The following is a 10,871-nucleotide window of genomic DNA, read 5'->3' on the forward strand; positions in this document are numbered from 1 at the left end:
TTGTGTTCAAAAAGCTCCGAAGCAAATTTCAAATTTATCTATTTATTGGTCCACCCATACAACTAGGAAGCAGATTAATACCTCACTGATCTCCTTGGCGAATTATTTTATTTTGGACCCGGAAGCATATAAAGATGCGTTAAATTTGCTGTCACATATCAGACTTATTAATTTATGTGGGAGTCCACGACTAGGTGCAGCGAAGAGGATCGGTGAAAAGATGTAGGTATATCAACAATGACTGGCGAAAACCTGGACAATGAACCAATATAACAATCAGCATGAAATTGGCATTCGCCTGAGTTTCTAAGGGCTTTTATTGTGGAGATACCGGAAATTTATGGTCACCGGTTTTTTTTAAATTATATGGGAAGATGCTGTGATATTAATAATCATCATAATAGAACCTTTAATGTGTGCTCAAAAGATTAAATTTGGAATTAATAAAAAATTACCATCATGAAATGAGTAAAAGTATGCACCAACACCTGGATAAGTTTCATCACCAGTTAATTTAAAGGAAGACAAAGTAAAACAAGCCATTTTAGTAGCCCTTTAGTCACTTGGTCTCTTTGGGACACTTCCACACCTTACAGTTTTACATCCACCATTAAGGGGTTATTGCATCCCATCACCAAAATAAAGTGCACGTGGTAAAATTTATGGTTTTTTTAAAATTATATAAGAAGATGCTGTTATATTAATATAATATAAATGGAAAAGAATGTTTAATGTGCACTCAAAAGATTAAATTTGGAATGAATAAAAAATTATCATCATGTAATGAGTAAAAGTATGCACCAACACCTGGATAAGTTTCATAACAAGTTAATTTAAAGGAAGACAAAGTAAAACAAGCCATTTTAGAAGCCCTTTAGTCACTTGGTCTCTTTGGGTCACTTCCACACCTTACAATTTTACTTCCACCATTAAGGGGTTATTGCTTCCCATCACCAAAATAAAGTGCACGTGGTAAAGTTTATCGTTTTTTTAAATTATATGAGAAGATGCTGTTATATTAATATAATATAAATGGAAAAGAATGTTTAATGTGTAGTCAAAAGATTCAATTTGAAATGAATAAAAAATTATCATCATGAAATGAGTAAAAGTATGCACCAACACCTGGATAAGTTTCATAACCAGTTAATTTAAAGGAAGACAAAGTAAAACAAGCCATTTTAGAAGCCCTTTAGTCACTTGGTCTCTTTGGGTCACTTCCACACCTTACAATTTTACTTCCACCATTAAGGGGTTATTGCTTCCCATCACCAAAATAAAGTGCACGTGGTAAAATTTATCGTTTTTTAACATTATATGAGAAGATGCTGTTATATTAATATAATATAAATGGAAAATAATGTTTAATGAGTGCTCAAAAGATTAAATTTGAAATGAATAAAAAATTATCATCATGAAATGAGTAAAAGTATGCACCAACACCTGGATAAGTTTCATAACCAGTTAATTTAAAGGAAGACAAAGTAAAACAAGCCATTTTAGTAGCCCTTTAGTCACTTGGTCTCTTTGGGACACTTCCACACCTTACAGTTTTACATCCACCATTAAGGGGTTATTGCATCCCATCACCAAAATAAAGTGCACGTGGTAAAATTTATGGTTTTTTTAACATTATATGAGAAGATGCTGTTATATTAATATAATATAAATGGAAAATAATGTTTAATAAGTACTCAAAAGATTAAATTTGAAATGAATAAGAAATTATCATCATGAAATGAGTAAAAGTATGCACCAAAACCTGGATAAGCTTCATAATCAGTTAATTTAAAGGAAGACAAAGTAAAACAAGCCATTTTAGAAGCCCTTTAGTCACTTGGTCTCTTTGGGACACTTCCACACCTTACAGTTTTACATCCACCATTAAGGGGTTATTGTTTCCCATCACCAAAATAAAGTGTATGTCGTAAATTCTACCTGTGTAAAATGTTTATGGACGCGCTGTCTTCGTCCTTTCATCCGGACACAAACAATATTCATCGATTTTCAATTGGGGCCCACAGAAAAGGAAGGTTGCGGGCGTGGGAAACGGTCGACAAATTCACACTTATCGACCTTAAAAGGTCAGGAAGCTGTGCACCGAATACAGGTGGTACTGTTCGCTGGACAATGGACGAACATGCCTAATGGACGAATTTGTCAACGAAATTTATGGGCCTAGGAAATGGGATTCCGGCTATTTCTCAAGAAACTAGGGAGTTTTCTTAGTAAAATTTGTTATGGTTTGGACCTGTTTAAATTACCAACAGACATTTTTTAAGGAACCATCAGCTGATTTGTCAATTACTCATTAATATAATGTCAATTCCGGGTTCGCTGATGTCAGGAAGAAAAAGTTTCAATTTTCTATTAAATTATTTTAAAGTACTGATTTTGGGGTACCATAATTTCAAAGTAAGTAAGAATGTATTAGTAAACATAGTGAAACATACATTATATTTAAATTTTGAATCAATTTATTCATACATACTCAGTGACATTCAAAATAGGACATACAAATCCATACCGTTTGGGATAGTGGAAAGTAGAGTCAAAAATATTGAATATATTAATCAATACCGTTTTCCTCACCTTAACATTAATCTATTAAGTCTTGAGGTACCTCATTCCATGACATTTTTTGCTTGACACTATCCTAAGGTAGCAAGGTTCTACGTCTTCTTGAGTGTGTCACTCCCATAACTCCATCCTTGTGAAAGCTGTTGTCATTCTCATCACCAATAGGAGGAAATACAAACTGGGAATAGTAAGAAAAAAGTTCAAATGAGAGGATTTAAATGGTAGAAGCCTTCCTTCTTCTATAACTTTCTGTTTGGAACCTGCACGAGTGACCACAAAGTTGTCTCGTAAAGTCGAAGCTTTAAGGTGAAGGTTTTTATGTTCCTTTGATGATTGATGTCTTCCTGAATCTATCACAAGTCAATCATGACCTTATTTAGACGATTCTGGACAGTTCTTTGACTCTAGTTAAACCGAGTGACAATTTCCACAAACATTTTGCCTCTTTTAAGCCAATTTGTCCTCTATCAAACACATTTAGATGAGTAAAACTGAGTAGAAACTACTTAAAGTGGTCAATTTCATATATATCACGTCATTTCTGTTTCACACTGTCTTAAGGGAAGACAGAAAGGTTTCATATCTTCCTGAATGTATCACTTCCATAACTCTAGCCTTGTGGACGCTGTCGTCTTTTTCACCACTCCAATTTGTGATAACCACGTTGGAATAGAAGGAAACACATATATTAAGTCCTGAGGTACCTCATTCCATGTCATTTTTTGCTTGACACTATCCTAAGGGAAGCCAGGAAGGTTCTATATCTTCCTGGATGTATCACTTCCATAACTCTAGCCTTGTGGACGCTATCGTCCTTTTCATCACTTCAATTTGTGATAACCATGTTGGAATAGGAGGAAGCACAGATTGGTAATAGAAAAAATTCAAATGACAGGATTTGAATGGAAAGAAGCCTTCCTCCTTCTGTAACCTTCTATTTGATATAGCATGAAGAACCAAGAAGTAATCTTGCAAAAACAAAGACTTTGAGGTGGATGTGTTGATATTCTTCTGATGATCAATGTATTCCTGAACCTATCATGACTTTTTTTTTGTCCTTACATGGATTTTGATAAAATTGGATATGTGTTAATAATTTGTATGTCACTGATGATGAATATATACTAAGATTAATTATTTTTACATAATTAAACACAGTTTTCTTTAAAATAGACAAAATTACCCATAAAGGATAATTAGTAATTTTGGACCTGAACCTTTTTTTGGTTAAAAGTACCAGATCTAGCTATTAATCAAACAACTAACACAAGAATTTGTAAATAGAAGGTTTAGAAATGATCCTTCCCATTCAGCAAGTTCCCTAAGGATTCTTTTTTTCAATTTAGAGGTAACCAAGGTAAAAATTGTTTGATTAACCAGCCAGTCGATTGTTTAATTGACATTAGTATATGTCTTCATTGACTGACTTCATTTCATCAGCACCACACATAATTTCCAAAAACTCCGATATACTTACAAAAACTAATTCCAATCTTCCTTGCAGATGTCTGATAATTGTTCCGTAAAAGTTGCAGTGCGCGTACGACCTCTGGATACTTGCGAAATTCAGAAGGGATGTAAGGAAATCATTGACATCATCCCTGAGAATGACCAAATTCTAATTCACGAAAAAACGTTTACGTTCAACTACGTGTTTGGTCCTGAGTCTTCGCAGGATGAGGTTTATCACAGGTCTGTCAGCGGGATGATAACGAACCTGTTTAAGGGTTACAACGTGACCATATTGGCCTACGGCCAAACTGGTTCAGGTAAACTCACCTTAACTTAACTAAAAGTTAGATAATGGCACAGCCAATTGATGTTACAGGCAAGACGCACTCCATGGGGACCGCCTACAAGGAGGATGGTGATATGGGTGTCATACCCAGGGCAATTCAACACATCTTCGACTACATAACTGATAACTTATCTCTAGACTGCAACATAAAAGTTTCATTCGTGGAACTGTACCAGGAGATGCTATACGACCTATTAGCTGGCAAGCCTAGAGAACAATGTGTCTTGGATATTAGAGAAGACGTATCCAAAGGAAATTACATACCAGGACTGACGCAAATCCCCGTGGTAAACGCCAGACAAGTCATTGCCCTACTTGCACAAGGTTCCATTGGCCGAGTTACAGGTTCAACGAACATGAACTCCCAAAGTTCCAGAAGCCATGCCATCTTCACTCTTAACATCTCGATTCACCACAAATCTGAGGATGGGTAAGTGTTCCAACTTTTTGGTCACCACTATAATACGTTTTAAAATTGACAAAAAATGACCTTATATTTGGTATTCAGTGACAATAATATAACAGCCAAGTTGCACTTGGTTGATCTGGCTGGCTCAGAAAGGCCCAAGAAGACCGGTGCAGTGGGTAATACTTTCAAAGAAGGTTGCAACATCAATAAAGGCTTGTTTGTGCTGGGGAACGTCATCAGCTGTTTGGGCGATGAAAATAAAGCCGGTGCCTTCGTCCCTTATCGGGATAGTAATCTTACTCGGCTGTTAAAAGGCAAGTCAACTTGTTTCTATTAGCTTCAAACTCTAACTTACTCAAATTAGACTCGCTTGGAGGCAACAGCATCACTTTGATGATAGCGTGTGTCAGCCCTGCTGATTACAATTCAGAAGAGACAGTTTCCACTTTAAGATACGCAGACAGAGCTAAGCAAATCAAGAACAAGCCTGTGATTAATCAAGACCCTCACATTGCTCAAATATGTAAGCTCAAAAGCACCATCCAACAGTTGAGGCTCCAAATAGTGGAGCAAGGTAAGTAAGTCCATTATTTTAAGACCTTCTTTTGACTGGTTTTGATTTAAGGCGGTCCAGTGGCGGTGTGCCCCGCTGACATCGAAGACCTGAAGAGAAGGAATGCCAATTTGGAAAAGGACAACCGTGAACTGAACGTTAGATTGTCGGCTGTTATGTTCGACAACACTGGTCTGTTGGAGAAGTTGAACATTTTGCAAAATCACACCGAAAGTATGAGCAATCACTTAAACAACTTGACCAGAAACTTCCAATCCACCACCAACAACCTAAACGAAGGGCTGGAGAACAACAACACGGAGTTGGTGAAGACCAGTATGCAAAACCTGTTTGATATCCAGAAAAAATTCGAAGACATGAACAACGAACAAAAGAAAACCGTCGAAGACATCAAGTTGGTTCCACCAATTAGATTAAAAAACAATACATAACTCACTTTTTAGGTACCACGAGGAGTCCTTCGCCAAACTAATAAACGCCCCCGACAACTTCAGCGAAATAAACGTGGACTTCGACGAACAACAAACCGAATTCACATCCAAACAGGTGGCCCTCAACACCGAGCTTCAGGAATGCATGAAGCAGCTGGCCCGCAAAGAGGGCCTGGCCCAGCAACTCATAAGGAACGTCCAGTACATGGTGGACTACAACGGTTTGGCTCAGAACGAAGAAAAGATAAACTCACTGCAGAAGGAGAAAGACGAATTACTGCAGCAGCTTAAGGCTGTGCAATCTCAGGATAATGTTGGCAAATTAGCTGAGCAACGTAGGAAGCGCCTCAAAGAGCTCGAAACCCAAATCCAGGATCTGCAGAAGAAAGTAAGCTCTTCTAACATCTAAAGACTGAAGTTTCTTAGGTTATGTCTTCAGGTTGCCGTACAATCCCGACTGATTAAGCACAAAGAGAAGGACGAGAAAATGATAAGGGACTTAGGCAACGAAATCTTAAATATGAAGCAGAACAAGGTCAAGTTGATGAAGAAAATACGAGAGGAGTCGGAGAAGTTTAGGGAGTGGCGGATCCAACGGGAAAGGGAGTTGGCGAAGCTGAAGCAACAGGACCGGAAGAAGGACAACGAAATTGTCAAGATTAAATTGAGGAACGCGAAGCAACAGAACGTACTAAGAAGAAAAGTGGAGGAGGCCAATGCGCTCAACAAACGACTGCAACAAGCACTGCAAAAGAGGACCCAAGGTCAAGAAGGGAAGAACGACAAAGCCAAATGGCTCAGACATCACGTACTCACTCACATTATATTCCAATTAACCGGCGTCATTACATATCATTGTATTTTAGCTGAAGGAGGAGTTGGAGATCTTCTTCAGTTTCATCGAGGCGGAAGAAACGGTCATCAACTTGCTGGAGGACCGTGGCAAGCTGCAGGAACAATTAGAAATCTTAAGATCTAACCCAGAAACGGTGGGCTCCGAAGAGTGCAAAAACTTGGAGGAGGACATCGAGTGTAGATCAGCCCAAATTTCAGATTTTCAGAACAAAATTATGGAATCAGATGACGGTACCACTCCACTCTATATATTAACACAAATCGGTGGTAACTTTGTGGGTTTGTTGTAGATAATAAATTAAGAGCTCGATTCGAAAACATACAATCCATGTCTGATGCGAAGCAGACTCTCCGTTTGCTGTTCGAGCACGCAACTGATATTAAAAGGAAGGCGGTCCAAAGTCAGCTGAAGCTGACGGAAACTCACGAAATAACTGCTGAAGTATGTCTATTATGACTTAGTGTTTATTTGTAATATTAAATCGTGTTTACAGGTGAGGGACTGCAAAAAAAACTACGAGGACAACATGAGGAGGATTGAGGAAAAGTACGACAAGCAACTATCGGAGCTACAAAACTCTTACGAAGAGAAAATATCGCTTCTACTTAGACAATTGTGTGGTGTCAAAGTTGGAGGTACCCTCCTGTATTATTGAGTATTCCTCAGGTTTTATTGTAAAATTTCAGATGGGGCAGCCGATGATGAACTCAAAGGGCGTTACCAGCTGCTCGTGGAGGAGTACTCCCAGCTAGAGGAAAGAGCAACTGAGTTACAAAGACAATTAGATCACTACAAGGTAAAACCAACAAATTACAGCCTAAAATATTTATTTACAAAGACAAAATTTCAGAACCCTGTGAGTACTGAAGCAGCTGGTACCTCCGGCGATAGTAAAAAAATCAAATCGAAGGCAGTTCACTCTGATGAGACCCTCGTGAAGAAGCATGAAAGTGAGAAGGAGAACTTGGATTCGAGTGTGGAACAGTTATTGGACGACGATAAAAAGGATCCTGACTGGAGAAGAACACCACTAGGTAAACGTATACTGCGTGAAAAGAAAAGGTTGAAAGGTCAAAGAAGCTATAACGGTACTGTTCCTTTAAATGTTTTACTGGTTATTCATGGACATTGTTGTATGTAGACTTAAAAAGTACTGACGGAGAGTCTAGAGCGTTGAAGAGATGTGCGGGCGGCGGTTGTACGTGCAAAACGAATTGTTCCGCCCGTTGTGGTTGCAGGAAGATGAATCGTTGTTGCAGGACACCGTGCAGATGCGATTCGATGTCGTGTCTGAATCGGCAACTAAATTATGTACGACGTTTGGTAATTGTATAATGGTAGTAATAATTATTTGTATTGTTACAGGCTGATGATGTGGAAGGCAAGTCTGATGATCAAGGATCAGGGGAGGATAACGGTTCCTTCAGTACCATCAACAGAGGATGTAAGAAGGAACTCTTCAATACCCCCGATTGAACAATCAAACTTTGAAAATTTTTAACACTTTTTAAATTTTTTACATTTTAATTTTATTTGCAATTATGAGTGATTTATATATATATGTAGTTAACAATTTTACAAAAACAATAAATTTATTAAATTAACAAGGGTAGAGCCCCACCAAATTCCCACACGACAAAACTAATTTATAAAGTACACAATTTAGATAATTAATTAACCTAAACTAAATTTGTCGAACCCCGAAAATACAACTTAAAATAAATGATATCAAATATCAGTATTTAGTGTTTATTTATATCCTAAAAGTTTGCGCCATGTCACCCCAGTGCGGGGCCGCATTTTATCAAATGAATGGACATTTTAATAACATAAAAATATATTTCCGCCTTGCCACAACAACTGCACCCCTCGGGCCGTGTTGATTTTTTAGGCGGTACACATTTAGCTGCTCAGCGGTCCCGTCAACACCGAACTAGGGGGTTAAAATCCTAATTTATTGCCGTGCTGCCCTCATTCACTTCCATTATCCCTTCATAGTTGGAGGCCATTAGCGCTAATTTCTTTTCATTTGACAAACATAAATAATATTTACTGAGTCTGATTGGCCTCTTCATTTACATCATAATTATCTAACCTATGTTAAGTGATGGACGTGGATGTCAGCATTAGAGGAAAGCTGGACTGGACTTAGTGGGATTATTAACATTCTTAAGACGTGAGTTAAATGGTGAAATTATGTTAATATATATTAAATTCTTTGTAAGTTTTGTTAGTAAAACTTATTTCCAAGTTTCAACTGTTGAAATATTATAGGAAGAAAAATTACTGAGTTGCAGCTGTGGAAAATTCAAATTTTATACCAGTTTTATAGATTTTAGTTCCAATTTTTATATTTTTAAACAGTTCAAATGTTTTAAGCTCTGACTGACCAATTTTAGTTGTATAGATAGTATATCCTTCCTGAAAATCACCATTTCCGATGTGTATTGACAAGTTTAGTTGATGAGAATGTATCAAAATAGTTAAAATCTTTATATAAAGAAAAAGTGCAAGTTCAGAGAGTCGTTAACAAGTTTCGTGGATAAGACAAATGTCATATTTCCTTCAAAAAGATCAAATATTCAATTTTTATTTCCAGGGTAAATTAAGACAGTTATGAATAATTTTGTCTTCAACCATTTAGTTATCCACAAAATTATCAAAACATTCAAATTTCATTTCCAGATTAAAATAGGATAATTCTGATTCATTTTGTTTTCAGTCATTTGATTTTCTTTCCATAAAATCAAGGTGATCAAAGCAATGAACAAAGTGAAAGATTTTACCAACACATCTGAGACAGAAAGAAGATATGAAAGCTTCAAAGTCGACTAACTGATGTTGAGCATATAAAGAAATGTATTTAATGAATGTTTGAATACAGATCACCTAAGAACAGATTAAGGAGTCGTTAACAAGTTTGGGAGAAGGTACAAATGTCCATTTTCCTTTAAATAGATCAAAGTAATCATATCAAAACATTCAGTTTTCATTTCCAAATTAAAGTAAGTAAGGTGAAAGATTTTACCAACACATCTGAGACACAAAGAAGATATCAAAGCTTCAAAGTCGACTAATTGATGTTGAGTATATAAAGAAATGTGTTTAAGGATTGATTGAATACATATCACCTAAGAACAGGTTAAGGAGTCATTAACAAGTTTTGGAGAAGGTACAAATGTCGATTTTCCTTCAAATACATCAATGTAATCATATAAAAACATTCAGTTTTCATTTCCAAATTAAAATAAGACAATTCTGATTCATTTTGTTTTCAGTTATTTGATTTTCTTTCCATAAAATCAAGATGATCAAACCAATGAACAAGGTGAAAGATTTTACCAACACATCTGAGACAGAAAGAAGATATCAAAGCTTCAAAGTCGCCTAACTGATGTTGAGCATATAAAAAAATGTGTTTAATGAATGTTTGAATACAGATCACCTAAGAACAGGTTAAGGAGTCATTAACAAGTTTTGGAGAAGGTACAAATGTCCATTTTCCTTCGAATAGATCAAAGTAATCATATAAAAACATTCAGTTTTCATTTCCAAATTAAAGTAAGACAATTCTGATTCATTTTGTTTTCAATCATTTGATTTTCTTTCCATAAAATCAAGATGATCAAACCAATGAACAAGGTGAAAGATTTTACCAACACATCTGAGCCAAAAAGAAGATATGAAAGCTTCAAAGTCGACTAACTGATGTTGAGCATATAAAGAAATGTGTTTAATGAATGTTTGAATGCAGATCACCTAAGAACGGGTTAAGGAATCGTTCACAAATTTTGGAGAAGGTACAAATGTCCATTTCCCTTCAAACAGATCAAAGTAATTATATCAAAACATTCAGTTTTTATTTCCAAATTAAAATAAGACAATTCTGATTCATTTTGTTTTCAGTCATTTGATTTTCTTTCCATAAAATCAAGATGATCAAACCAATGAACAAGGTGAAAGATTTTACCAACACATCTGAGACAGAAAGAAGATATCAAAGCTTCAAACTCGATTAACTGATGTTGAGCATATAAAGAAATGTGTTTAATGAATGTTTGAATACAGATCACCTAAGAACAGGTTAAGGAGTCATTAACAAATTTTGGAGAAGGTACAAATGTCCATTTTCCTTCGAATAGATCAAAGTAATTATATCAAAACATTCAGTTTTTATTTCCAAATTAAAATAAGACAATTGTGATTCATTTTGTTTTCAGTCA

The 10,871-nt window shown here is 36.1% G+C and overlaps 1 protein-coding gene across 2 annotated transcripts; it reads left to right on the forward strand.

The window, feature by feature from the left end:
* Nucleotides 1-4,048: 4,048 nt before the first annotated feature.
* Nucleotides 4,049-8,386, forward strand: LOC109607842 (chromosome-associated kinesin KIF4-like). Of its 2 annotated transcripts, XM_020024301.2 has the most exons (14): nt 4,049-4,349; nt 4,409-4,808; nt 4,887-5,101; nt 5,152-5,361; nt 5,413-5,755; nt 5,805-6,180; nt 6,232-6,600; nt 6,659-6,878; nt 6,938-7,089; nt 7,142-7,283; nt 7,335-7,444; nt 7,499-7,736; nt 7,790-7,959; nt 8,014-8,386. In XM_020024301.2, the coding sequence occupies exons 1-14, from the start codon at nt 4,085-4,087 to the stop codon at nt 8,122-8,124; spliced, it is 3,321 nt and encodes a 1,106-aa protein (XP_019879860.2). In that variant the 5' UTR covers nt 4,049-4,084; the 3' UTR covers nt 8,125-8,386. The 2 variants fall into 2 exon arrangements, with proteins under 2 accessions (XP_019879860.2, XP_049819239.1); XM_049963282.1 differs by lacking the exon at nt 7,790-7,959 and having other exon boundaries at nt 7,499-7,682.
* The last annotated feature ends 2,485 nt before the right edge of the window (nt 8,387-10,871 follow it).

This window comes from Aethina tumida, chromosome 2 (assembly GCF_024364675.1).
Source record: "Aethina tumida isolate Nest 87 chromosome 2, icAetTumi1.1, whole genome shotgun sequence".
NCBI lineage: Eukaryota > Metazoa > Arthropoda > Insecta > Coleoptera > Nitidulidae > Aethina > Aethina tumida.